The 27,351-nt window shown below is 45.1% G+C and overlaps 1 protein-coding gene across 3 annotated transcripts; it reads right to left on the bottom strand.

The window, feature by feature from the left end:
* On the bottom strand, positions 1 to 27,073 carry ATP6V0A4 (ATPase H+ transporting V0 subunit a4). Of its 3 annotated transcripts, none has more exons than XM_075755237.1 (21): positions 26,628 to 27,073; positions 24,599 to 24,810; positions 24,006 to 24,084; positions 23,063 to 23,157; positions 21,907 to 22,032; positions 21,422 to 21,516; positions 20,117 to 20,243; positions 19,615 to 19,697; positions 15,157 to 15,250; positions 13,608 to 13,820; positions 13,039 to 13,189; positions 12,333 to 12,472; positions 11,883 to 12,040; positions 11,338 to 11,431; positions 9,499 to 9,617; positions 8,329 to 8,545; positions 6,598 to 6,705; positions 4,610 to 4,744; positions 3,477 to 3,594; positions 1,529 to 1,700; positions 1 to 428 (listed from the first exon to the last, which is right to left on the bottom strand). In XM_075755237.1, exons 2-21 carry the CDS (start codon positions 24,713 to 24,715, stop codon positions 335 to 337), a joined length of 2,535 nt encoding a protein of 844 aa, XP_075611352.1. In that variant the 5' UTR covers positions 24,716 to 24,810; positions 26,628 to 27,073; the 3' UTR covers positions 1 to 334. The 3 variants fall into 3 exon arrangements, with proteins under 3 accessions (XP_075611352.1, XP_075611371.1, XP_075611361.1); XM_075755256.1 differs by having other exon boundaries at positions 24,599 to 24,661; positions 26,628 to 27,044; XM_075755246.1 differs by lacking the exon at positions 26,628 to 27,073 and adding an exon at positions 26,301 to 26,391.
* Positions 27,074 to 27,351: the final 278 nt, after the last annotated feature.

Here is a 27,351-nt window from a genome sequence, read left to right as displayed (position 1 = left end):
TTGATTATTAATAACCAATTTAATTCGAAGGCTGCATCTCCTCTTTTCAACCAAGCAGTAGGGAGCTGACCTGATCAAATGCTGAGGACCAGGTACCTGGCAAAGACACCAGTGGAGATACTCAGCCAAGGGTCCAGCCAGCCTGGCTGATGCAGTTCAGCTCTCAGCTGATACAGCAGTATACGCGAATGTAGCTAGGGCATTTTCATCTGCAGCTGTTCTTCTTTCAAGGGCCACATCCCATTCTGTTTCATCCCATATACCCTACTCTGTGGGTGAGTGACCACAAGATAATAGAGCACGGTCTGAGAAGTGAAACAGCGATGCACTGGCTTCACTCTTCTGCGGTGCCATCGATGATGTACTTGAAGGAGAATGGAGAAAATTTGTACCCAGCTCCCACGTAGAACTTGTTTTGGAACTCCACCCTGGGGAGGAGCAGAGGGGGGTGTCAGTGCTGCCCACAGGCAGGATCTATGGCCAGCTGAGAGGCTGAAACATGGCACCCGTGGGAAAAGGGAGGCCATGAGAGCTGATGGCCTCTGAGCTGGGAATGTAGGTTCCTCCTGGAGCCAGCAGTGAGACACAGGCAGCCCGGGGAGCGACCCGGCACGCATCAGCTTTGACTTTCCATCAGTCAGCCTAGAAACGCTCCTAGTGAGGCCAGTTGGCAGGACCTTGCCTGCCTGCTAAACTGCTTCTAGCAGCTCTGAGAGCTGGGGTAACTGCCAGCTGGTTGCACACTCTGGTGAGACACAGACATCTCCCCCTCTCTGCATAATGACAAGCAACTGTACCACAGTTTGCCTTGGCAGCGTTCGTGGTTTGTGGTGGGACGTTGGTGAAAAAGGCCACAGCTTGGGTGCTCAGGCAGGATGCCAAATTATGGTGGTGGTGAAGGGTCATTTGTTACCCTGGTCTTGCTTTACATACTAGCCCAATGGTGCATCCACACTGCTGTCCTTGCCTGGACTGACAGCTAGTTAAGGCAGCCATGAACTAACTTCAAACTGGTTTGCCACAAAGCCAAAACAGCCTGGAGCTCAACTTGGGCTAATGGCACAAGTACTGACCCTGGTTTTCGGGAGGTTTTTCAGCCCCAGTTGAACTCTTCCCACAGAACTAGTCCCCATCTGTATTGTTTGATGGTAACCCTGGGTGGGATACACAACCAGTGGTGCAGCTGTGGTGCCTTCAGGCCTTATCATTCAGGTCAAGGTGGCCTTGGTCGCCCTGCATGTTTGCCAGGGCAGAACTGCAGGTTGCCATTTGCCACACATGCCCACAGCAACCACAGGCTCAGGAGGGCAGGCAGGTTGCTCCAGGGAGCAGCTCAGAGATGGAGCAGGGAGCTCTGAGCTCCTTTTGGAGGAGTCTTCCTTGCTTCATTTGCCAGAGGGAACTGATGTCCTAATGCATAGGTACTAGTGCAGCATGTCTAACTCTGACTGGTGTGGCCACCTGTTTCCACAGCCTGATCCCTCCCAAAGAGTGCTCTGGGAAAGCTCCAAAACACCACACCACCTACCAGTGCAAACGCAAGGCATGCAGAAAGGCTGACAGCCCCTCCATGACAAGCAGGATGGCTACTGTCAGCACTGCAAATGCCGCGAAGATGATGAAGATGATGATGAGGCCTGCCCAGCTGCTGTTGTTGAACCCATTGTGCATCACCATGGTCCAAAGGACCTCTGACAGTTCTGCAAAAGGAAATAAGGGAAAACAGTGCTGAGCAACAGCTGTGGACAGACACAGCGCACAGTCTGGCAGCTCAGTTAGTTAGATGAGTTGGCCTAGGATAAAATGTAAATAACAGTAATCAGTACGTGACAGTAATCATGTATGGCCACCCTGCCTCTCCATGATGACTGGGGAAGGAAGGTGGATGGAGATTGTTTTTTATTGCTCCTCTCCACTGTGTTAGAAGCTGATGGTGCTGTTTTGGCTTGGCTTTGCATCACAAGTCCATGCAAGCACACTACCAAGACTGCTGTTACCCTGGCGTGATACAGTCATCAGTTTAATTTGCACCTCTTTAACATGGCAGATAGGCAGTGTGCAGAGCCTTCTAGGACTGCCTGCTGCTAAATCCCAGTGAACATGATCGATTGACATAGTCAATACATGTGTAGATTAGCTTACAAGCTGTACTGATTGACGCTAGCTGAGACCCACAGGAGACACATAATTCCCATTTGTTCTCCAAACCACTTCTCTTAGGGTGTCATGGAGAAACTGTGGTCAGAAAAAAAAATACAACTGGTTGGTCCCACCCAAGACAGGCTGTATTAGTGTTTAGGTTGCTTGTTGCTTTTAAAGATTTTTTTTCCTGCACAGGTTTATATCAACATTCACAGCACTGGTATATATCTGATATGTTCTGTCAGCTCAATAACATATTCCTAACTTAACTACCCCAGTCACAGGATAGATTCAGGACTGAGCAATTTTCCTCTTGTAATACAGGCAAAGCAAAGACTTAGCCCAGATCTTCGCCATCCAGATGCTCCAGCCACCAGTTCAGCCTACCATTTTGCCAGTCATTGGTCCTTGAGCCACGTTCAGATTCAATGACCTGTTACTTTAGGTGACAACTGATGCAAGGGATCCCTTGCAACTGCTGCCCTCAGGAAAAATACTCCTGTCAACGCCAGTTTGTAAAGCTGCAAAGGAATGTTGTGGGTTTCCAGGCAGAATTTTGACATAATACAGAGGGCTGCCCTTAGCTAAGCTTTTTAGTTGGTTTATTTTATTTTATTTAGATACCTGTCCTCCACGTAAAGCTAATATCTATTAGCATCCACTTGACTCCTACTAAGGTCATTTCTGTGCCAAGAAGTACAGCTCACCTCTGTCAATCCATGGCGTCCCCCCCCGTTTTGTTTTCCTTTTTTGTGTGCCCAATTCTTTAGGGCACGTGCAACTCCTAGCCAGAGGCAGTACAGCAATATTAATAAAAAAACATTTCAGAAAAATTAGAGTAGTTGAAAATCTAAAGTTCCAGCCTGAGGCAATTTCTAGTATTTGCGCATTTGTTTTTATCTTAAATCAAGACTAAAGACATTGCAATGTTGTATATTTCTCACAGAATGTGGGGTTCCACTAAATGTTGCTGGTGGTAAATATACCAGTGAAAATGACAAATTACAGGAGTTCTTGAACCAAAACTTTTCTTTTTAGTTTGCTGAACCAAATCAAAATAACTGTTTCAAGTCATTTTGACATTCATGTGCATACCCTAAGGCTTGGCAAGTTCCTCTTGGGAGATGAAGCTATTGTTCCCATACTGCCTTTACCTGTACAGACTGGACTACCCATTTGGACAGCACCTCCCACTATGCCATTCTGAGATACAAAGTTCCACAAGGAGAACTTTGATTTCATGGAGGAATTTGCAGCAATAATCAAACACCAGAAGCAGCAGCGATCGGCATGGAGTTGCTGGTGAGGTAACTAACAGGTAGTCAATCACTCACGTGCATGGGCTAAGCTCAGCGCCCAGAGCCGCAAGTAGGACGCTGTGTTGGAGATGCAGCCAAGGCAGTATTCAATGGTATGGATAGCTTGGTGGACAAATGTGTCTCCAAAATTGAACTGAAACAACATAAAGCCAAATGAATTTTATTAGTTCTTAGTTCAGGGCTTCCTGGTTAACAGAGCAACACTCCACCAAAGCTCTTCCTACTCCTCCCTTTTCCTTGCTATGTCCCGAGAAACACAAAGATATTTCCCTGACAAAAAGACTACTCTGAAAAGTGTCAACTCTGTATGATCTTCCCATACATTCTCCCTGGAGGAAATCGAGTGAAAAGCAAATGTTCAGGAACCAGCTCATATTCCAGTCTTACAATTTCAAATCTTTAGATGTCAATCCAATTGCTTCCAATCTTTGTGATTTCTTACAAAGACAGAAATTCTTATGTAAAATAAGGTTTTTCAGACTATCTGCCTATTGGCATACACGTTTTGGGACATATCACTGAATAAACGTATCTTCTAAGACTGTGAAGATTCCCTGTGACTGGGAACAGCCAGCCATATCCACACTCAATATTGTTGGTACTCTCAACTGCTACAAACACTTTTGTCACTTTTTTAACTGTGTTGCTGCATACTGCAGAAACCCTTGACATTATCTGCCAAAGGAAGCCTTTTCTCCCTAGCCAACACTGCAGGCTGCCAACTTTTAATTGCTCCTTTGCAATTTAAAGGAAGGAAACCTCACTGACTCTTGGGGAAGGCTTGACCTTCTCTGGGTGCAATGGGGAAGTGAAACAACTGCCCTAGGGGAAACCAAAGCTTGAGGTTTGTAAGAATGCCTGCCCTCATCAGGAAGCTTGAGGTTTGTAAGAATGCCTGCCCTCATCAGGAAGCTTGAGGTTTGTAAGAATGCCTGCCCTCACCCGGCAAAACTAAAAGAAAAATTTAGAGGAATTCATTCTATGAAAATTCAAAGTTTACTCTGTTTGGAAACACAAACTGTTGCAACAGTGTGTCTTGGTATCTTGCTAAAAAAGAAAGACTGGCAAATCTGCAAAAGCCTTCTGCTTGACTTTGTGTTTTTTACTATTGTGTCTGTCTGGATAATTTTCTGCCTGCATTGTCTTACCTCTTCATCATTATCCTCATGTCCTCCATGGCCACCACTGTGGTCTCCCTGGGAAGCTTTCTTGGAGTGACTGGTCTCTGGGAAATCTACCTCATTTTCAGCTTGAGGGTTTCCTGAGATGGCTTGAGATCGTATCTTTCAGAAATAAAATGTAATATGTCTTTTGTGTCATGCTACAGGTTGATACCAAAATGAAGTAGACCATAGCACAGAACTCCATCAACAACTTCATGACAGGTAACATACGAAGGACCGTATCATGAATATGAGGACAATTTCAACAATACTTAGTCATCATGGACCACAGAAACTGAGTACTCCAAATGGCTAATAATACTTAAATATTTTCCATCCCAGAGCATTTTCCAGTGATTCCAACTGATTTGGAGCTGGTTTCTAGTCTCACAATGCACCCTTTATACCCACCATGAGAAGATCCATCACTTTTGGCAAATGAGAAAACTGAGGCACGTTAAAGCTGATGATCTCAATTAGATGGGTGCAAATCAAAGGAATTAGCATCAAGTGAAAGGGAAATGGAGCCTGAAAGGATCAGGTGACTTGATGAAGGTCACACAGTTCCTGGGATACAGATAGAAATACAATTCAGATGTCTGGATTCATTTTAAACTGACAAAAACCTCATGAAAACCCATCTTCTGTCCATAATTATTCTTTACAGAGCTTTTCTAGAGGCCTGAACAACCTGATCTGAGCCTCACTCCAGAAATGACAGCACAGCATAAGAATAGCTGTACATTATATGACAGTAAGGGTCCTATTATACAGCATAGCCAAACACAGACCTCATGGCTTCTGTCAGGTTCTGCCCTGTCACTCTTTATAGCTTCCAGCAGGTTTCATGGGCAAGGTCTTATGATAACATATTGTTTCCTATTGCAGCAGTAATCATTGTCACACCTGCTTTATCTTTGCTTTACCTGAATGTCAGCATAGAGAACAGACTTTGTTGCAAACATATAAATCTGGATAAATGTAAGATGTGATCAGACAGCTAACATATGAAAATTAGGAACAGAAATAAAGGGGCATAATAGGAGGTGGGGAAAAGCTGTCAGATGTTGCTAGCATAAAAGCAGGAGATGGAGTCAGCCATGTCAAGCTTTCATCCAAATCCCTGAAGAATGACAAAATAAGAAATTACAGCACAGAGGCAGGGCTGCAAAGGTCTCCCAGGGACCTGGCTTTCAGTTATAGGTCAGAAGTGACTGGGTTGGAAAAGGTCATGCAGCACAACCAGCATCTCTTTCTTCAAATGGAAACATCTGTGCCCTATAAAAGGTACTCCAGGCACTAACTCTGGCTATAAAGAGAAGTAAATTCTGACAGACAAGAAAAGTCCTGTTAGCGTAATAAAGGAGAGAATTAACGAACAACTGGGAAACTGCAGCTGCTGCAGTTATGTGCTGAAGAGCTGGGCAAACCGCAGAGCCCATGGGAAGGAGGGCTCCGTCAACGTGAAGGCAATCACTTATGGAAGAAAGCACCACTAGAAAGCACGCAACAGCTTTTAAATCGAGCTTCTCCTCCAAGCAGTGTTGATCTCTCCAAGGCCAGGAGTATCACAGATGCCCTGTTCCACAGAGCAGCCAACCAGTGGTTAGTGGTGGTTGTGGGCTGATCTGAGGTCTTTGCCCTGTCTTGGCTTTACCAGCACTTCAGTCTTTCTACACCTTCTCTGCTTTTGAATACGACAGTTGAAAGAGCTTGGTGTCAGCTTAACTCTTCTCCCAACAAACAGGGTATTGCCTTGTGAGCAAAGCTCCTGCTTCCCATTTAGATGGCTCAGCCAAATGTCCATACACATGCGCTTGGCACATGTGCCATAAAGCACAGACGAAATTGCTGGAGAAACTCTGAGATCAGAGAAAAGCAGAATTAGATCACTGCAAACAGTTTTTGGGGTCTGTCTCCTCAGCTTTGCCTTTCCTGTACTGAATCCCTCTGGCCTGATCCACATCCCTTACCATGCGCTGCGCTTTCTGGTGGTTGGCTCGGAGGATGAAAGGTTTAATTAGAAGCATCCAGGGAACAGCAATCAGAGCAAATATGACCAAGAAACTCTGCACTTCTTTCTAAAAGACAAAACAACAACAAGAGCAAAAAGTCACTTTACTTCCTTTAGCCTTTATGGTTAGAAACCTCATTCTATAAAGTGGGGTTTTTTTGGGCTTTTTTTTTTTTTTTTTTAAGACAGCAGATATACTCCCTGTGTCAGTTGGGTCTCCTCTGTTTGTAAGGACATGAAAATAAATGTATACTACTTAAGGCTCCCGGAAGCACTGCCAGCTAGAGATGGTTGGAGACTTGGAGATGAAAGGCTTTCATGTTGGAAAGGGTTAATTTGCCAAAACGCAACACTACTGACTTGAACCTGGCTCTCCAGTGTCCCAAGTGAATGTCCTAACCACTGGGTGAGCCAGTCAGCCTGCCTTACTTTGATCAATGTAGAAATGCTGCAGTAATAGCCAAGTCATTCAAGTCTTCCCCTGGAAAGCAGGGAATCCAGCATTTGTTCTACATTTGCCGTTCTAGGAGGGAATTGAATCCCCATAGCTTAGGTTTGATAACACTTTTTCCCCACAATATAAGGTGTTCTTGTTGCAGTATGCCACCCCTATTGCTGTCCTAATATAACTGTTTGTACTTTAAGAAAACAAAACCACAACAAAGAAAATGCCAAACTACACTTTTGCATTTTTTTAAAGCTGGCTCAGATCTCTGGTACCCTTATGGTCGGTCTCATACAGTCTTTGCGTTCAGACTACCCAGGTGGATGGCACAGGCAGTTACTGGTGGGGTAGAGAGATGGGAATGTGGGAAAAAATTGGAAAGGCTTTGGGTTGTTACAGAGCAAAACATTACCAAATAACTATTTGAAGGCTGGGAAACCTGTGTTTTCCCAAACTCCCCTGCAGCCTTAACACAATTACTTGGAACTGATTGGGACTCTCTACCAGCTCTGGCTCTCCAGCAGCGCTAAAACTGAGCTTACATTAAAGTGTACAACTGTATAGATGTAGATGCATACATGTGGCTGGAGGCAGCATTTGCTTGCAGATTCTTCACTGATGCTGCTGATGTAAAATCAGGCAAGAAAACCAATAATCCATGTTCTGAGCAAATAAATAGAGATTACTTTAAAAGAAGTCTTATCTTAAGACAGATATTTTTGCTTTTGGTTTTTTGTTTTGTTTTGGTTTGTTTTGTTTTTAAGTGAAATCCCCAAAGGAGATATTTCTGACAAAAAGCTGTCAGAAAATGCTCTAGCTACTTCTATTTTTTAGCTGAAAATATAAAGTTTTTAAGTTTTATAAAGAAGAAATAAGACTTTATCAAGGAAAGGAGAGGCTTGCTTTGTCTCTAGCCCAGACTTCAGGACAGCGCATCTGCAATACCCACCTTTGCATCCCTAATCGCCCTTCTTTCCCTTTTCCCCAAAAAGTATCTTAAATTGCATCATCATTCTTCGAAGGATGACACTAAGAATGAGGTTTCCTTTGCATCATTGATTGATAGCTTCTCTGTCCTACCTGTCGACAAGGCCAACACAAATACCAGAACAACAAACTTCTCTTATGTGACTGGCACTTGTGACTGAGCTTCTGAGCCTGTTCCCCATCTTTATGGTCACTCTCCACAACACCCACTGTGAGTCCAAAACCAGCTACAGTGGGCTGGAGCTGCTTGATCCATACCTGATGCAGATATAATGGAGCATTTGAAGAATCACTGTAATTGAACAGAAACATATTGATGAAGTGGATGAGGATGCTCGGTGCACTCTGGGATGAGTGGACATCAAAATGACACCATTTGAAAATAATCATGAAGACCAGGTAGCCAAAAAGAGAGACAATAAAAATCATCTCTGGAATGAACTGAAGGATAATGTTTATGTATTTCTTGAAGTAGCTGGAAAGAATCAGGAAAGATAGCTACAATTAATACATGATTGCACCCAAGTATGACAGTGCTGTACACTACTTAGTCTTTGGAAAATAATGTAAGAAACATACAACTATCACTAGCCAAGAAAGAAGTCTGCAATTGCAGTGTTCACCAATGAAAGACATTATTTAAATAGAAAAGCTTTCTCATACTTATTCTCCCCAGGTTTTAGTACTTGACCCACCAGTATCTCAGCACCTCTAAAGATTACTACATTGAAATAAAAGCCAATTTTCAAAAATAGCTAATTTACAAAGTTAAGCATTATACCCCAAGGAAAGTCAGTACTAAATGTAGAATCAGTTCCATAGGGGCAGTCCTCCTCTCTGTCATCTGCAAGCATTTTCCATCCTTGAGGGTCACCACATACCTTCCAGCTTTGGAGAGTCTCTCAAGATAGTAGTGTCAGCCCCTCCACTTTATCACTGTTTCTTATTTTGTGTTGCAAAATATAGCAGCAGAGATATAGACAAACACACATACAGATCCTGACCAAAGGCTCACTAAGTCAGGTGAAACTCAAGCACGCACACTGTGCAAGATTTCAGTGTGCTTTGGATTAGGCCAAAAGAGTTTGTCTTTCAAGACAAAAATTATCAATAAGGCAGGTGCTATATATTTTTAATTTAGTGTACTTCAGTATTTCAGCAGAATCAAGAATCTAAGAGAGAAAGCGAAAAAGAGAGCTTATCCAAGACAATATCTGCAATGTGATAGTTGTCTTTCCAGCCTTTAGACTCAGCATTCTGTACCAACAGTGGTGTGAGTTAATGAGTGTATGCAACATTTCTACCCACACTAGGGAAAGGGCAAAATTCAAGTCATCAATCCAAGATATGAGGCTTTCTCTAAATGAAGGATAGTTTAGTGATAAGGACTTCTGTGCTGCAGCAACAGGCTTGGTGAAACAAACTTACATGTGGTTGAAGAGACTGAGTACCACCCCAAAAATCATGTGTACAATCCCTATGACAACTGACATCTTCATTTTGTAGGAGTTCAGGAAAGTCAGCTTGTTCGATGCAACATTCCAGATCTTTGGGGAAAGGAGCAGAGAGAAAAAAGAACAAGATTTTCAGGTGTTTGATCAGTACGAAATTTGTGGAAGTTGTTGCTTTGACACCACCAATTTAGTCCTACGAGTTCTAGTAAGAAAATAACAAGCAACAGAAATCTAGATGTTCCTTAAAATACTTTTCACTCTGCCAAGCTTCTCATCTAAAAAGTATAGAGTATTATCTTTGTTTAACAGAGGAAATAACAGGGATTTAAAATGATGTAGTGACTTTGCTTCAGTCCTCCAGAAACCATTGCAAAGTCAGTGTCATTCCTTGCCCTTAGGCTGAATCATCTTCTTTAGCAGAGGTGGAAAGACATGAGAAAAACCCTCCTGCTGCTATGGAAATTTGATCCACCTTCACCAGAGAAGTACTGAGGGCAGAGCATGTTCAAACTTTTTCTTTGAACAAAAAAAAGCTCATTCCAACTCTTTGGCCATGGAGATCAGATAATCGTCTGTGTCTCTGCAGTAACTTTTCAGTTGTGCTGGGACAGTAGCCATATGACTCTTCTCAGTCCTGCCTTTTTTATGCTACAGAGCTTTGGGGTTGCTTCTCCTTGTAAAACTTCCTAGACCCCAAAGTCTTCTGACTTCAGAGATGGTAAGTAGATATCTCTTTTCAGACACTAAGTATAGTACCTGAACAGAAAGGAGGAAGATAGATAGGATTATTTGGAAGGCAAAATATCTGCCTTCGTCCAACATGCTTTGGCTCTTCTATGACTATGGAAGAGACACACCTCAGCCATCCTGCCAGGACTTGCAAAATGCAAAGACCCATCCATACTTCTGGGCAGATGACATGGATAATTTCTACAGAGAGGGCCATGCGGGGGCTGGTGCTTTACAGTCCACCCCTTCCCTGCTAGCACTTGTTCAGCTGTTTCTCCTTCCCAGCCAGGGGTCCCAGCCTCTCAAGCAGGCAGCAGCCAGGGTGGAAGAGGGACTAGCCTAGGTTGACCTAAAATATGTATGTGTCAGGGCAACATACAGAAAATTCAGCTTCCTCTGTTGAGATTCCTTGAACTGGACTGCCTACATCCTGGGCAGAGCTTTAGAGCTAGGTTTGTGAAAAACTTACTACAAGGTCAATGTCTCTGCAAACCAGGGGAAGCCAGTGTTTCTTTGTGTGACCAACTGAAATGAGAGCAGATCTAGCAGAACAGAGGTTAACTGCCTAATACGAAGATTGAAACAGGAAACTTTGACATTAACAACTACATTTCAATATGTGATAAAGAGATACTGGCAAGAAAAGGGAAATAGGACACAGAGAAGAAAACGTGGATAAGTTAACTGATACTGGCATGTTTTTCGCACTTCATATGATAAATAGACTGCATGGAAATCAGGACTTTGCCTTCAAACGTTTGAGGTAGCTCTGGAATGTGTTAAGTACTCAACTAAGGAAACTGAGTCCAGCAGGCTGGTGACAGAGCGGACACTGTGGCACAAGACCACTCTCTGGCAAAATCGAAGTTCCTTCCTGCTCACCATTTTGCTGCTGCCTGTGCAAACCTGTCAGCAATATATATCCTTGATTGCTAAAGAAAAGCATCATGACTATGTAAACCACAGGAAAAGAGGAAGAAGTGAAGAGCACAGCTTCAAGAGAGAGAGCAGAGAGCTACTGATGTACCTGATATGTAGAAACAGGATTGAAATACAAATTATCAGAGCAATTTAATTTAATTACCGGATCTATTCCAAATGGATATGGATTTCCAGAGTAGACTCCCGGGACTGCTGGATCCAACTGCAGAACCGTATTGTCCAGAAGCACATCCTTACTACAAGAGAAAAGGCAAATGACCTTTGCAGTTTAATCTCACTGTATAAGCCTACAGTATATTTATGTGAGATGTGCTGAGGACTATCACATGATATCTGTCACCAACTCCAGCCTTTCTGTGAACTGTTATCCTGGGCGTGTGTGTGTGTGTGTGTGTGTGTGTGTAAATGGGTCCTATACAATGCAGTCTCCATGACACTGATATTTCTCTATGCATTGGTCCTGGACACCTGCAGATTTTTATGCATGTCAGTGCCTGAACAAACAGGCATGTTCCCAAGGAATCTAAATTTCCATTTCAATAGTGAGTTCATCTGTGTGTGTCAGACAAAACCTCTGATTCATTCATGACTGCATCCACAGCAGGGAGCTCTTCCCTTCCCCACACAGGCAGTTACTGTGTCTTTCTTTCAAAGCCTACGTGCTCCATTTGGTGTGTTTTCACTTACTTCCAAGTGCTATTTTTAAACATAGGGATAACATGCCAGGAAGAGCCAAAGATGTTGAACGATTTGGAGAAGCAGTCATTGTAGATGAAGCCAGTGTACATGGAGAATATGCCCATGAGCAGGATCAGGTAGCGCCCGCTGAAAAAGGTGTTCCAGATCTGCAGGGGGAGAAGGCAATACCAGTGACCAAAGTACCTGCAATCCCATCAAATGGTGGGCCTCAGTGAACAGGAGACATGACTGTACTAATCTATGTATATACAATTATTCATAGGAAACTTCAGGTCCCTTGGGCTCATCCAGGTCTCTGTGTAGAAGTAGGCAGAATTACTTGCCAAACCTCTGGCTCACAAGCATATTCCAAGGATGTCCACTCAGTCTTTGGTAGGCTGGATGCCCCCTTCATCAAATCGGGATGATGAGCCTTTTCCTACACACCCTGGAACTCACCTCATTAGTGCTTTTCTGGGCAAGAAGGCTCTTCTCATTAATGACCATCCAGAGTGCAAAGCCCAGCATGACAGCACCATGGCCACAATCTCCAAACATCACCGCAAATAAGAAGGGGAAGGTAATGATAGTGTATGGAGCTGCAGGAAGGAAAGAACAAGAAACTCAGATCCTCCTAAACAAAAAGACCTCAGCAGAGAAGCAGACCACCCCACCAGACCATTCCTCACAGGTGCTACCCTTAAAGGCCTCCATGATCCTTCTCCTATTCACCAGGCAGTCAGATCTACTGCAGAACTAGCTTTACCACTAGAATGACTCTAGGTTTCTGTTCATTCTCAGTGCTCTCCTTGAGATGAGTGTTTCACATTTTTCTCAGGTCCTTTTTTTTTTTTTTTTGCCTCAGTACTATAAGCTCACCTTATATTTGCCTTGTGAGCTTAGGTCTTTTCCTCAGTGCTGCTACCTCACCATTTGTTCCCCATCCTGTATTTGTGAAGTTCATTATTCCTGCCACAATCAATCACTGAAGACCAACAGCCAAATTCTTTGCCTGAGAAAATCCATGCCTATGCACCAAACAGTACCAATTTTTACCAGCAGAAAATATGGTTAACATTTCTCAGTCAGCAATGAGTACATGTTTAGCTCAAAGGCTTCACTTTGGCTCTAGCAAGCCACGTACAGGTAGCTGAGTGTTTCTCACCTGGGTTCATCTCCCTGTAGTTGCCCACACCATATGCATCCACAATGTTCTGAAATCCAGCTGTAAACTTGTTGGTCCTGTTGAAGGTGGGTGGTGCCATCCTGGTGTGTATGGCGGTCAGGATAGGGGCAATAGTAGAGCCACTGCGCTCCTGCAAACCAGGTGACAAGGACAGACAGACAAGGTGGCTAGCAGAAAGGAATCAGTCTCACAACACTAAGGTCTATGTCCAAACATGCACAGGCAGCAATATGAAAGCTGAGCTCAAGAGTGCTATATCTCAACCCTTTTCCTAATATCCAGATTTTTCCATTTTTTTGTGCTATTGATTTGTTCAGGGAAAGCTGCCAGAACTGCTGATTTTTGTGGGTCGATCACAAACCTGCTAAGATTTAATGCTGACCTAAAACTCCCTGAGGCCAAGTGAACATGCGACAACCTCAACTTTAATTAAAACAGAAAAAGGAGCCCAGCATTATGGTAAGAGACAGAAGTTTAAACATATGCTCAACGTATACACAATGCAGTTTGTGTGAGAGCTTCAGGGATACAAAATGTTGGTCTCTTACCATTCCCTGATGGAGAGCTCTCTTTATCCGGCCAGCATCAGCCAATGGGAACCAGATCTCTGCAATGACACACTGCTGGGTGACGTCGATGTTACAGCAATTCAGGATGTGGTAGATGGCCTTGATTTTCTTCACCTTGATCCCCCAGGACCACAGATTGGCTGCTGCCTCATGCAGCAGTCGCTGGCGGTGGGACTCGGTTTGTGTTATCACCTGTAAGCACAGCACAGGCAGCACTTGAGACAGGAAGGCACAGGTGGCATGATCTATTCAGCAGTTATTTGGGGAAGGCAGGTGGAAGAGGGCTGTGGAGAGGGAGTGATTTGTATGAATGTGTGGGGTATTGTGGAGGGCAGTATGTGCAGGTCTGGACACAGGAGCACTTGACAGCAGGTCCACAGTGCTGTTTGCTAAGGACTCTCCCTGCATGGCCCTGAGCTTCTGTAAGCATAGAGGAGACCATTGGGAGTTACTGAGATGGGGGATTGGCTCCTTACCCAGTTGCTTACAGACTAGTCACATCTCACTATGTGCTCCCACCCTGCCATCTCCTGTAGGCAGCTCTGTGCCACAAACTTGGGGCACATCACATCCATGAGCGTGCCTGCGCTGCTAGAGCTACAGCTCACAGCCCTGGCGTGACCTACATGCATCATATGGCCACCACAGTGCTGCTGCATAAATGAGCAATGGAGATAACGTGTTAGGAAGATAACCTATGTGGTCTACAAGCACTGAAGAAGCCTAACTGCCCACGATGCTCAGGAATGAAAGTCAGTTTGGAAGCAGACTCGTGTGCAGACTTGGCATTCACAGGCATCCACAGAGGGGTTGCCAGCAGGATGTCACCTGCCAGATGGGCCACCTCAGGCAAACAGTGTCCATTCCCTCCTGCCTCAGGACCCACTGTCACGTGTGACAATATAAAGGTCTACTTGTAATTCTAGAACAGCAGTCTCAGCTTTCCGTTGCGTCTGTGACAAGCGCCCCGAGATCAATTTCCTCAGTAAAGAAAACCTAATTCAAATATATATTAAAAAAAAATCTTTGGAGTCCTGTCTGAGCCTAGTATAGTGGTACTACACTTGTGACTGAACAAGTTCATGAGCTGCTGAGGGAAACCATGCTGTAAGAGCTAGATGAAACCATTTCTGACAGCCCGCATAATAAGCTATTTGGTTATGATACCTGCAGCCTGCTGATGACCTTAGATCTCACCTCACAGCCCCGTATTATACGGTCTAAACCTCCGACTTCTGCACAGACAACAGCAGCAAGTGGTCTTTGAGCCCCTCACATAGGAGGCTGTCCCCCAGCAGCCCCCAGAGGGTGTAAATGGGCAGAGTAGAGCACAGCCACTGGCCTCTGCAACACATGAGGGTTTGCTCCTGGGCTGTTGGCTTCATCCCCAGCCCACAGCCAGCTCTGCACAGCCAGCTGCCAAAACAAGCCTGGGATCTGGCCATGGCCACAGGGTTTCAGAAAGGACAAATTTCTGGGCAGGTCCCACTTGCAGGGTTCAGAGCCTAGTAAAGCTGCTGCCACTTACTGTGTTTAAATCCTCAATCCTTGTGTTGACTCCATCAAGCATTTCTCGGCGCTCGGTGGCAGATTCTGGACAGGGATAGACTGTGGCACGAAATCTAGCCTCAGTAAGAGAGAAGTGAGAAACACCATTTATTTGACTGACTTTTTCTTCCTCTGGACTCTTCTCAGCTCAAAAGTGGGAAAACCGTACTTTATTCCTCACCTGGTAGTATACTCATCTTACATACTACAAAGTTGTGCCTGGTCCCCCAGAAAGATACAAAAAGGTACATTTATCTCTTCATGAGAAAAAGGATCCTTTCATGTGTTCTAGCTGAAAAAAACCACTCTGTGTCTCAGGTGCTACAAGGTATTCTACCTTGTATAATATTATACAGCGGTCAGCACTAATACACAGGCACCTCCCTAAGGATGCTCTGCTAACGCCTGGGGAAGCTGCTTGAACTGCAAAAAGCCACAAAACCCCCACCCTGGCAGAGGCAGCCCTTGTAACACGGTAACCAACAGATGTCCCTCTTGCACTGAGGCTGGAAAACCACCACGTCCCTGTCTCTGCACTACCCTCTGGCAGTCACTGGGGGAAGGCATCAGCTGAGCTACTGCTGCACAGCAGGCAAACACCCTTCCTGCGTGCAGGCAGTGTAAGCAAATCGCCCTGTAAAAAAAAAAAAAAAAAAAAAAAATCAAACCAAACAACAACAAACCACTGTATTTCCAGGATAAAACAAAAGGAGAATGACCATACAGCCGGCTCGTGGCTTCTGGTCCGTCTGGTTGGCTAGACAGCTTGGGAGCAAGGGAAGGATGGGTGAAGTTTTTTAAACACCCGAGAGTGGTATCTGTTATGTCAGCTTACGTATGGCCAGGCCAGTATAAATGCTTTTATAAGCATACCCCCAATGCTGTATTTGGAGACTCAGCTGGTTTGTTTAATGTTGTATAATAAGGACTAATGTGGGCTTCTAACATGTGAGTGAAGGTCTTATCTCCATGCAAGCGTTGTATACTGCTTCATCTATAGTATTCAACATGACACACTCCACTGCAGTGTTGTAAAGCCACTATATGAACCCAACACAGCCAATTAGAAATAAATAAGTTGCATGTCTCTCTGAAAAGTGTACACCTACCTGTCCTGCCTGCAAAACAAGTCCCAGAGTGCCTGTACTTCATGCACAAAGAGCAGGCACAAGGAGCTCCCACTGGGAACTCGCAGATCACAAGGTGCGCTGCTGCAAGGCTCTGCGCCAACAAGCTCTAACTGAGCTGAGGTGCTGCAGTAATTAAAATAGCAGAGATCCCTCCATTCTTTCAGTTTTTTTCAGTGATATTTAGTGCTTGTGTCAGCCCTGCCACTTCAAGGGCATTATAAATGTCGTTCTTCAATATTGCCCCAACAGGTCTGCAGGAAGAGATCACTCCTCTTTCTTTACAGAGTGGAGGTCTTCTGCCCACCTAAGACAACACACTTCCACCATCCTGCAGTGGAGTTATGCTGAGCTAAGGTTGCTGAAAGGCTGGCTTTCTGCACGTGAGATGAATTAAAAGATGTAACAGGGTCATAGGGGTCTATCCCTGTTTAAGAGAGAAAAACATGCATGCTCTGTGTACAGATAAGCATCATGTTCTGGCTTTGGCTGAGCACAGAACATATCACCACCTGCTCTCCAAAATCAGTTCCAGCACACACACAAGTAAGGACAGTTGCAAATTGAACAAAACATGGAGCAGTTTCCTAGAGATCAGCCGAGAGCTGTGTGTAATGACAGCACGTGCTCTTCAGCTAAAGTTCCCTTTCCAGAATTAAATCTCTCCTCACTCAACACCTGGTATTGGTTTCCGAAGGTTATTCACCCTACCTAATTATTTCCATCTTCTTATTCTTCACAGCTCTTAGTTCATCTTTAATAAGGATTTTTAATCAAACTTGAAAGCTTATTCCTCCATGCTGTACAGTTCCCCAGTTTCCAATAACGTTATTGCAGCAGTGTTGCTTTGATCTTTTAACAGCCATTTTGCATACTGAGTATCAGCTTTGCCCTAATGGCACAGACATCTCTGAAAGCTCCAGGAGAATTCAGCAGGGAATCCTTACATTGATAAACCCAGTTTAGTATTCACATTAGCACTGAGGCAGCTGCAAGAAAAGGAGGAAAAGAAAAATTCTTACATTTTCCTCCTCCCTGCTCCCTCTACACCTTTCACTAATAAATCTGTGCATGGACTTAATGCTCATGAAATTGGCAGACTAATGTTACCAATTAGAGTCAAGCAGGGACTACAAGCGTAACCGGAGGCACACTGCTCTGCAAACAAATCTTAGCCTTCCTTGCAGGAGACTGGCTCACACCAGTCCCATGATTTTTGCAGGATATTTACTTGTCATGAATGATGACTTAGTGCTAAGCAGAAATGTTCTGCTGGGGCTGGAATGACACTGCCATCTGCTTTAGGTATAGTTAACCCTGCCTTAAAGATGGACCAGCCCAAAATGTCTTGATCTGTGTACCAGGGACGGCTGATAGCCCACAGAGCACAAAAGGAGGGTTTAATGGGATTTAATGGGATTAATACATTGAAAAATCTGCCACTCAGCAAAACATCCATATATACGTGCGTATTAGCAAGCAAAAAATTTGAAAGGGAGGAAGAAAAGACATAAAGGACAATTTCAGGTATAGCCTGATTAGCTGGCAAGAAACAAAAACCAGTGCGCTAGTACTGCAAAGGACATCCTGTGAATTTGTCTTAGGTAGGTATGTTTTCCTTCAGTTACAAGAGGTTGAGAGAAACCAGTCTAAATTCCTTTCTATAAACCTACCACCACATACGTGCCACCGGCTCATAACAACTTTGCACATCATGGCCCACCCTGCAGGGATCTGCTCACACTTCCAGTGCTACCTGGCCCCATGCTCCTGGCTGTACCCCGCTGCAGAAGGCTGTGCCTCTGGTTTGGAAGATTCTGGGTTCAATCAATTACAAAAATGCTAACAGGGATCTCGTTGCCTCTTCTTTTACTCACACCCCGGAAAAAAAGTATTGGACTTTTGATTGTGGGGAATTTAAAATGCTGAAGGGGAAAAAAATTCCTTCAAAATGAAGCACCTGCAGCACTCAGTGGACAGCCCCAGCCAACTCTGAATGTATGGCCTGGCAACGTGCAAGGCCATTGGCACAGGGCAAAGGCAATGGGAAGCATTCACCACTGGCAACTGCCCATGAGTGCAGAAGGGGAGAGAGGTACTGAACAGCATCTAAAAAGCAGACAAAAAAGTGGGACGTAAGCAGGTAACTGTAATCGAGAAAGAGAATGGAACTTGTTGAAAGCTCAAAGACCACCGGCAAAAGCAGACCAATCCTGCACAGTGGTGATGGCAAAACTTCCTCCATCTCTGAGGTTCAGGATCAGAAATCAGTGACTGATACCTAGGGGTCTTCCCCCAGCTGTCCATGCTCCCATGGCTGCTTTATAGAGGGAGATGCCCACCTCAGAATGGCTGAATTGCCCTCAGGATGAGTATTGCCCCCCACTGCCTATGGAAGGCATCTTGGAGGGCCCCATTTCTAATGCAGGAATTGCTAATAGTCCCCAAGGGTCGGTCACTTCATGGGATAGAAGTCAGTTCTCCCAGCTGGATGAACTGACCTTCCTGCTTTTATTCTGATTAAAGGCAAGATGTAAGGAAAGACCTGCCCTGAGTGCACATGTTGGGTAAGAGCAATTGCTCACCCCTTCCCTGCAACCTTCTGCAGCCTGCAGGTGCTTGGCTGGCCCCGCTTGGCCGAGGGGTTATACCTGAAATGGATTTGGTGACAGCAGACAGATCCCCTCGTCAAATCTGATTTACACTGCAACAAAGCCCATCGGTCATCAGCATTATGAGAGAGTAACAAAATATTCAACCTGAATTATCTTTTCAAGATGCTTAACAGGGTGGAAACAAGTCAGGCTGTATGAAGCTTTCATTTCTCTTCTGGGCTCTGTCTCTGATTATACAGATACTGCCCAAAGGCCTTGGGAAAGGGTTGAATAAACTACAGCATCATCTTTTTATGCTGAAATGCAGGAAGGCTTGAGAGCAGGTCAGGCATTACCATGTTCCCAGTGCCTAAGTTGTAATACCTGTTGGCGGCCCTGATTTTCAGGGGAAGGATTCCGCGTATTTCTTAAAAAACAGTCCCTTTTAAGATGTACCAAGTTAAAAAGCTAGCAATGGAAGCTCCCAAGATCTTTAAGTCACTTTGGAAAATTTAGGACCTCAATTTCCAAGTGCCAAGGTGACAGATATCTTTCATGATTAGGAGCAGCAGAGCTAAGGAGCAGAAGGGAGCTCAGTGGCAGAGCTGACAGCTGGGGCGCGGAGATCTAATCTCTGGCTCCAAATTCAGCCAGCCCAAGCTGACAGGTGAACACCTCCATGGGAGTCACCGTGGCTTGCCCACAGGCCTGCCTTACCCATCACAGATCTTCTTGATTTTTTGTTTAAGCTGCTCTCCTTGATAGAAGATAATGAACACATTCTTCTTCACTTCTTCTCTCTGTAATGCAATTCAAGCAGAATTTAAAGCAAAGAGTCCAGTGCAGAAAAAGTGGTGGGGTTTTTTTTTGGCAGCCTCTTCACGGGGTCGTTCTTTCCCTCCGTGGTCAGCCCTGGGTGAGGACAGCCACAGCCCAGCTCCCCGGTGGTTCCTGTAACACAGCCACCCTGCTAGGGCTCACATGCGCCTCAACCAGACAGGACAAAGAAGCCACCTTGATAATGGCAAAAGGGGAAAGTAATGTCAAAAAAATCTTCTCCCATCCTCAAACTTTCCCACCTTTCTTCTGCAGGCTACCTTCAGACACACAGCTCTGGGGAGGCAGCCGGTGCTGCAGCATGGCCAGGGCACCAGTTTGGTTTCTGCAGTCGCAGGCATGCACGAGGAGCAGCGTGAAGCAAAAACAGGTTGGCACCTACCGTCACAGGGTCCTCCAGGGGGGTGTCCATTTCGGTGTACCTCAGGTAGATGTTCCCCCTGCAGGCTCGCCACAGTAAACGCTCAAAGGGTATCATCCTTTCCCTCTTTATTACCCCTGCTGTGAATCTGAGCAGAGTTAAAAGATAAATAAATTACAAGCCCATTCTAAGTCTTTTGGGACTTAGAAGTTTACAATCCCTTGTGACACACAAGTATACAATCTCTTGTTTTCCAGTCCATGATTGCCAGGGCTCTGCTGCTGTTGTAGGTGCTTCTAGGAAAGACCTTGCTCAAGCCTGGCTCTTATCTCAATCTACTGACTTTATCCTGTTGTTTTTTCTTCAAAACATTGTAGGTCCTCCCCAGAACAACAGTAAAAAGAAGAGACAATTCTGGTTAGAAATGGAGGAGCAGTTTGATGCTTAAAGTCACACAAAGAGAGAGTGCCTGAATGACAGACGTAACAGGTAGCAGTTCTGAAACGGTGGTTTATCTTTACTCCCTCTTGTTTTCCCTTTCCCAGAAAGCACCAGATTGCACCTTTGAAGTGCATCGTGACATGTTGGTATACACCCAACGAGGCAAGCCCTCTGCAGGCGTATGCTTTGCTCATACAAGAGTTGAAGAGGACTTCAGAAATATCAGCACAAGCAGCTAAAACCACCAGTCTGGGAGAACACCATCAGCGAGTTTAACCACACCTAACTGATGTAAATACAAGGGAAAGCTGTTTGAGTCTATGCTTGCTGCTGAATTACCAGTGGTATTATGCTCAGTGGTGTTTCTGCTTCGTTAACTCTCAACTTCAGTGCCACTTTCTGTTGCAGACAAAGCCCAGTGCAAGCAATCCCATGGTTTTTGCTGTGGTTAGATATCCATCACTGAGGACCAGGCTAGTAGCCAGCTGCCTGAGTCCAGACGCCACAGGTAAGATGTTGTAAGATAACAATTTTCAGCTAATACCTACAAAAGGCTCACTGGAATTGGTGGACTGGAAGTAAAAATCCATTTGTCCCACTGATCCAGAACCTGACCACAGTTTTGATGAAAATGGTTAACTGAACTGAAAGGAGGTTAGTTAGCTTATATAAGCTAACTATATATATAGTTTTATATATATAGCTCTTTTATATATATATACTTTTATATATATATACACACACTTATATATAGCTCTTTCACCTTCATTAAACAGCTATGCTGAATAGGCTGGCAAGCAACCTCTGCTAAGAAGGAAGTGTACTAGTGTCACTGTCACAGCAATGCAGTGCAGGTGGAAATCTGAGGGCATCACCAATACACACCCCAGCTTGGCAGCTGCAGCGGCAGGAGTGCTTCTCAGCTCCAGCAGTCCAGATGTGTCTTCACTGAAGAAATCATCTGGCAGATTGGTTTCTGCCTGGAAAACATTAGTTTTAAAAACTATTCAGCGTTGCCAGTTTGAAAACTGTTTTCACATTTTTCTCCTGACATTTTTTCCCCCAAAAGTAGCTTTCCACAGAGATTTACACCAAAGGGGGGGAAAAAAAAGGTAGACTATATCTTAGCAACTGAAAAGTATAAATGCCATTTCCAAAGAGATCTGGGAACCAAGTTCTTGAGCCCCACTGACTCACAGAGTGATGCAGGCTCCAAAGTCACTGAGGTGCCTTTGCAAACTTATCTTACTGGCTTGTGGTAAAGACTGGTGGGTTTTGATAAAAAATAAATAACAGCAACACACAGCAAATAAAAATGTATTTTTAGGAATCTTCCACATCTCTGTTGGAAGAGTAAAGAGACTTCTTACCTCAAAGAAGTCCTGGGTTTTCTTCAGCAGATGTTTGAGCTCCATCAGCTCAAGGAAGTTCTGCTTCAGTGTTTGCTGGTTCTGATTGGCTTCCAGTAGCTCAGCTTCAAGTTTCTCCAGCACCGTCTGTTTAGGGTCCAAGCACATCCAGAAAAATTATGAAGTGGACCAATGGCCCCTTTATCAAGCTGATACCAGATCTCAAACAATAGATGGTTGGGTTTTTTTCAAGGGAGAATATAGAAATATTCAATGAATGTGTCGATTAACACTGAGTTTGTTGGAAGATATTCATCAATGCTGACGCCTCATTTTCCTAGTGCCATATTCCCTACTGGGTGCTTTGCTCTCTTCTGGCATTAGAAACAGAATTCACTTGACTGAAGCACAGGCAGGTAAGTGGGTGCCTGGCGTAGGTGTCTCAGCTGTGTTGGCACCTCTGTGGTTCCCCACAGGACATCTCAGGCCCCAGGTGGACTGGCTGTCCGTCTACTAGATACAAAAAGAGCCTACAACAAGGCCATCAGCTTAAGTTCATTAGTCATAGGCCAAAAATTAGGTGAGGATGTGGGCCCAGCAACACACCAAGGAACCATCTTGCTTGTGAAGCTGAATGCTTTGGGAAACACAATTTTCCTTCCTGGTCACCTATATGTGCAGCATTTAAAAATGATCCAGTCTGTAAACTTAACTTCCATCTGGGCTAGAATAAAGCAACTCCTGCACATCCAAAAGCAAGGCACAACTACTTGTGTCAGGCCACAATATTACTATATCACAACCATACTCACACCAGGACAGACAGCCCTGGCGGTTTTATGCAGTGAAGCCAGTTCTAACATCAGCTCTCCTGGTTAATCACCAAAAACCTTCCTTCACCACCTATAGGATGACGAGGAGGGAGTTCTGTGGGAGTGATATGTTGGATCAGAGCTTTCGCAGGGGATGGTAAAAAGACTGGGCTCCTTTAGGAACATGCAACAAGACCAGCGTTAACCTAACTGCTGAGACAGCAACTTGGGGACAGCAGGGAGAGCTGTGCCAGCTCCAGTTACTGGGTCCTTCTGTGCAGGGGAGGGCTGTATCGAGCACATTACCCAGACACCCCAATGTATGTCCCCTTCCCTCTCTCCTTGGTCCGCTCTGAATTCTGTACCTCCATATCAATCATTTCCCGAGGCAGGGGGGTCTCTGGGTACTTATCTAGTTTGACTATCTCAACATTGTCTTCCATCTCATTTTCCAGAAAACCTGCAAGGAAAGGACACAGACATGGTGATACAGGGTCATCCTGCTGCATCATCCTCGTCTCTAGCTGTTGCTAAAACCCCTGTGAGGATGTCTGACACCATGGTGTGGCAAGGGGCAGTTATATACAAAAGCCATCAACCCAGTGCATATACACAACCATCAAGAACTGAACACCGAGGAGCCTCCTTTCTCAGCAAGAATGCTTCCTTCTCCTGAAGTCGTGGTGGCTGCTTCCACCCCTGTGTCCTGGACAGCCTTCAGCCCTCGCACAAAGAGCTGGCATGGCACCTCCTTGCTTGGGGCAGTGAACAAGGCATGCAGCAAGCTCAGGCTTCACTCCTCCACTCTAGCAATGGCAAGTGCTGTCATAGTGGCTATGGTGGGCACCGGTGTCATTGGGAAGGGCGGGGAGTGCAGAGCTCACAGGACACACATCCATGGGACACCAGGCGTCATGAGCTCTGTTGCTCAGGTTTTAAGGATTTGTCCCCAGGCTGAAGCCCTTGGCCGCAGGAAGCGAATGGCAATGCCTGGCATGTGGGGGGAAGAGTCAGGTTATCTGGATTACACTCCTGCCCAGCTCCAGATTTATCCTGTGATTTTATATAAGCTAACTAACCTCCTTTCAGTTCAGTTAACCATTTTCAAAATAGGAGCAACAATTTATTGCCCATATGGGGCAAAGCAGTAATTAGCTGACGCATGCAAAACATTTCCAGGGGCTCATATGGAAACATCACCATTTTGTCACTAATTCTGCTCCACAGCGTGAGAGCACTTAACAAAGGAATAAACCCCACGCCACCAGTTGGCAGGAAGCCGATAGCATTTGACAAGCGCTTACTTACGCAGGATTCTCTCCAATGATTCGCACCTTCTTACTTCATTCACAAACTTTCTCTGGAAGCTGTTCACATTCACATTCAGCTAAAAACAGGAGTGAAAACAAGCCTGGTGCTGGAGGCTGCATGCTGCCGCACTCATTTTTAACATCAGCAGAGACTGAACACCTTTGGTGCAGACGGCCAACACCACTGCATCTTACAGACTCCTGGAGGCAGGGCAATACCATGGGTTTCCTTAGGACCAAGGACATTGTGGCCTTACCAGGCTCATTTCCACCCAGCCTTGCTGTGACAGCAGGAGTCATAGATGGATTCTCATGGAGACACACCCACCCACCCATCCCCATTTTCTGGTGGTGGAGGGAATCATCCTAAGGTTGTGCAGAGGGCGTGCAGAGCACTGGACGGGGACACAGGGATGGGTTGGGGCTGGACATGGTGACTGGCTTTCATATCAGCTTTGGGGAAGTCTCACTCTCGCCATAGGCTTTTTGACCACCCTGCAGGTGTACCTTCCCCAAGTGCTTTGAGGGAAGGACAAGCAGACCCCAGGGCACATCTCCTGCAGCTCAGCATGCCAGCTGGGCACTACTCACATCTCTGAACTGGACCAGACCCAGCTCCCCGAGCTCGGCCACACAGCAGTAGGCAGCTTCCACCTGCAAGAAGAGCTGCATCAGACTCATTTCCTCGCTCCGGAAGACCGAGGCCATTTCTCCTGCCTTCCTCTGACTTGGGTGTCCGTGGGGGCCTTGGTAGCAGCAGCACAGTCTTCCTCATCCAGGGAGGTGCCAGAAGGTGCCAAGCGCTGCAGGAACATTGGAATCACTGAGTCAATGTGCTAGAAGCTAACCCAATGCTGCCCATCAGGTCCTTCAAAAGGGTTTCTTCACCTCCTAAAAGCCTCCTTGAACCCACACTAGCTTCATCCCACCAGAGTGGTGATAGATACTAAGGTATGTGTGTGACACAGGGAAAGAAGGGAGCCTGTGGTCCCCTAGGACAGATGATGAACAAATACCCTGCCCTGTCCACTGCTGGACCAAAGACACTTCAGACCACTGCACTCAGGCCCTTTATTTGGGTTCTGGATGCTGAACTTGTGAAGGACTCAATTTCTCTTTGTCTTCCACAACACAGAGAAGAAAAATCATTAATTTCACCTTGCAATTAGATGGGTGAAAGAGGCCTGACTGTTTTTTATCACTTTCATTGGTAGTGTGAACACAACACTGCAGACACATCTGGAGCATGTTATATGGGGATGTAGAGAAGAAGAGACTATTTTATTTAAATTAAAACAAACTTTAAGATTTAAAAAGCATTTTCTCCCCATAAGGGACTGTTTTTAAGATGGGATACATGAAATATCATGCTTTTCACAAAAGTTCCTTTTGTCTACATGCTGCTTATTATTTACTTTGAGTAACAAATTGCCTTCAGTTGTTCTTGAACAAAATTAACTGATTGGCATGCACAAACACAGTAATTATTCTTTCCCAGAGAAAAAGATGCAAGTAGATACACTGCTTGCACGCGTTTAATTTTGTAGCAAGCCTACATTTCATAAATAGCAAACCAAACTCCCTTTATAACCTTACGTCTACTTGTTGGCGGGGATGGGAAGGCAATCATCCTTAAGCCTCTCTCTCCATGATCCTTGTCTTACAACACTTTTTTAAAATATGATATTAAAGATATTAAAGGCTTGTTTAACAGGGGCACTGTAGTCACATGTCCGTATTTGCTCAATTGCCCTGTGAGTTTTCCTTGTCTCACTCTCTGTACCCATTCACTAAATGATTTAAGATGTTGAAAATATAACATACGATAACTAGTAGCTTGTTAAAAGAAAACATATCATGTGCCAGCTCCAGTGGGATATAATCTTTAAAGCTGGTTGGACATTTTTAAGCAAACTATATTTTTCACAGGAAAAAAACACAAGCTGCAAGAGACCCCCACTACTCATACAAGAAAGTAAAAAATTCCCTAGCTCTGCTTTTCAAAAAGTTTAAAAGATCATAAAAATCTTAACTTCTTTAGACTGAAAAGAGAGTATAATTTAAAGCAGTTTGTATTGCTAAACCTGCAGTTAACTTCCACAAAAAATCTTAAAACCTTAGAATTAAAAGAACAAAACTCAAAGGAAATAATTGAAAATATCTTAGTTAAACTGCTTCAAACCACCCAAACCCAGGTTTCTACTTTTTCTCGGTAATCAGTCAGTGAGAAACCCCAGAGGCTCCTTTCATCTTGATTTGGAATGAGAGGAAAATGAAAAATAAAAAGAGAAACCTCTTTCTGGCCAGGAAACCCTTCTCAGCCCTGCTCCGAGGAAGGCAGAGCGTTCTCCCTTCACCCATTCCTGCAGATACAAGAGGCTTGCCCAAAGGTACTTGCTGCCAGCCATGCCTCTATCAACACCCTACATACACATACACACACACAAATTTTTTTGCTTTGGCAAAAGAACAGTTAATTGAGAAATCACTCACACTTTCCCTGGTCACTATTTTCCAGCAGTACTGCGTTGCATTAAAATGCATTAAAATGCACTGAGTTTCGGGCAGGGTAACTCCTGGTGCTGTAAGTTGCTTTGGAGAAGGTGTTACTCGGGTTTACCTCTCAGCCACTGTGTTCCTTTCCAGCAGGCCCTCTCCCTGGGGAAGGGGTGAGCTCTCCCCTCAGCTGGCCGGGCGTCCCGTCAGGCGATGACAGCAGGGTTGTGCTTTGGCATGGCTGCAGGCACCGTGCCGGGCGAGGAGGGCGGCGAGCGAAACGCCCTGGCCAACTATCCTGTCTCGCACGGGGTACAGCAAACCTTTTCTTTTAAGGTCAGAACTGGTTTGGACCAGAGGAGGGAAACCCTTTCTGTCCCACAACAACCCCTGGGTGGTCTGGACCCAGCGTTTTCTGGCTCGGTCACAACCCCCGTATCAGGTCTGCGACAAGTGCAAGCTGTGCTGCAGCAGTACGTGGCTTGTTGAGACTAATAACAGATGAGGCATGCCGGCTCACACCGCCCCAGCCACCCGAAAAGGAGCGAGAGCCTTTGAAACCTGCTGTATGCAGAGAGCTATAAACCCATTAAAATCTCATTTGCAGGCCCTGGATGGAGGATCAGTCACTAGGGAGGGGGAAAACTTCTGCGCTGTTTCTGGCTGTTTTTTCCTCACTGAAGTCAGCCGGGTAAAGGACGGGGAAACAATGGGAGATTAATGATTTTCCTGTAGCTGGGGATGGGCAGAGCTATACAGCACAGAGAGGGCTGGGAGGGCAGGGGCTCAGTCAGCAGAGCTTTGCTAGCCCAGGGCAGTGCTGACAGAGAACTTGATTCTCATCCCTT

This window comes from Balearica regulorum, chromosome 1, assembly GCF_011004875.1.
Source record: "Balearica regulorum gibbericeps isolate bBalReg1 chromosome 1, bBalReg1.pri, whole genome shotgun sequence".
NCBI classification, from domain to species: domain Eukaryota; kingdom Metazoa; phylum Chordata; class Aves; order Gruiformes; family Gruidae; genus Balearica; species Balearica regulorum.
Note: the sequence above shows the minus strand (reverse complement) of the source record. Positions and strands in the feature narration are given on the sequence as shown.

What these genes read in the sequence shown, in the direction of transcription:
- ATP6V0A4 (XM_075755237.1), bottom strand. Translation starts at nt 24,715, where the DNA reads ATGGCCTCGGTCTTCCGGAGCGAGGAAATGAGTCTGATGCAGCTCTTC. An exon ending in CCCTGGAGGACCCTGTGACG is followed by an intron (nt 19,698 to 20,116) that starts GTAGGTGCCAAC and finishes ATTGCATTACAG; the next exon opens with AGAGAAGAAGTGAAGAAGAA. An exon ending in CTCAGTCTCTTCAACCACAT is followed by an intron (nt 8,546 to 9,498) that starts GTAAGTTTGTTT and finishes GATTCTTTCCAG; the next exon opens with CTACTTCAAGAAATACATAA.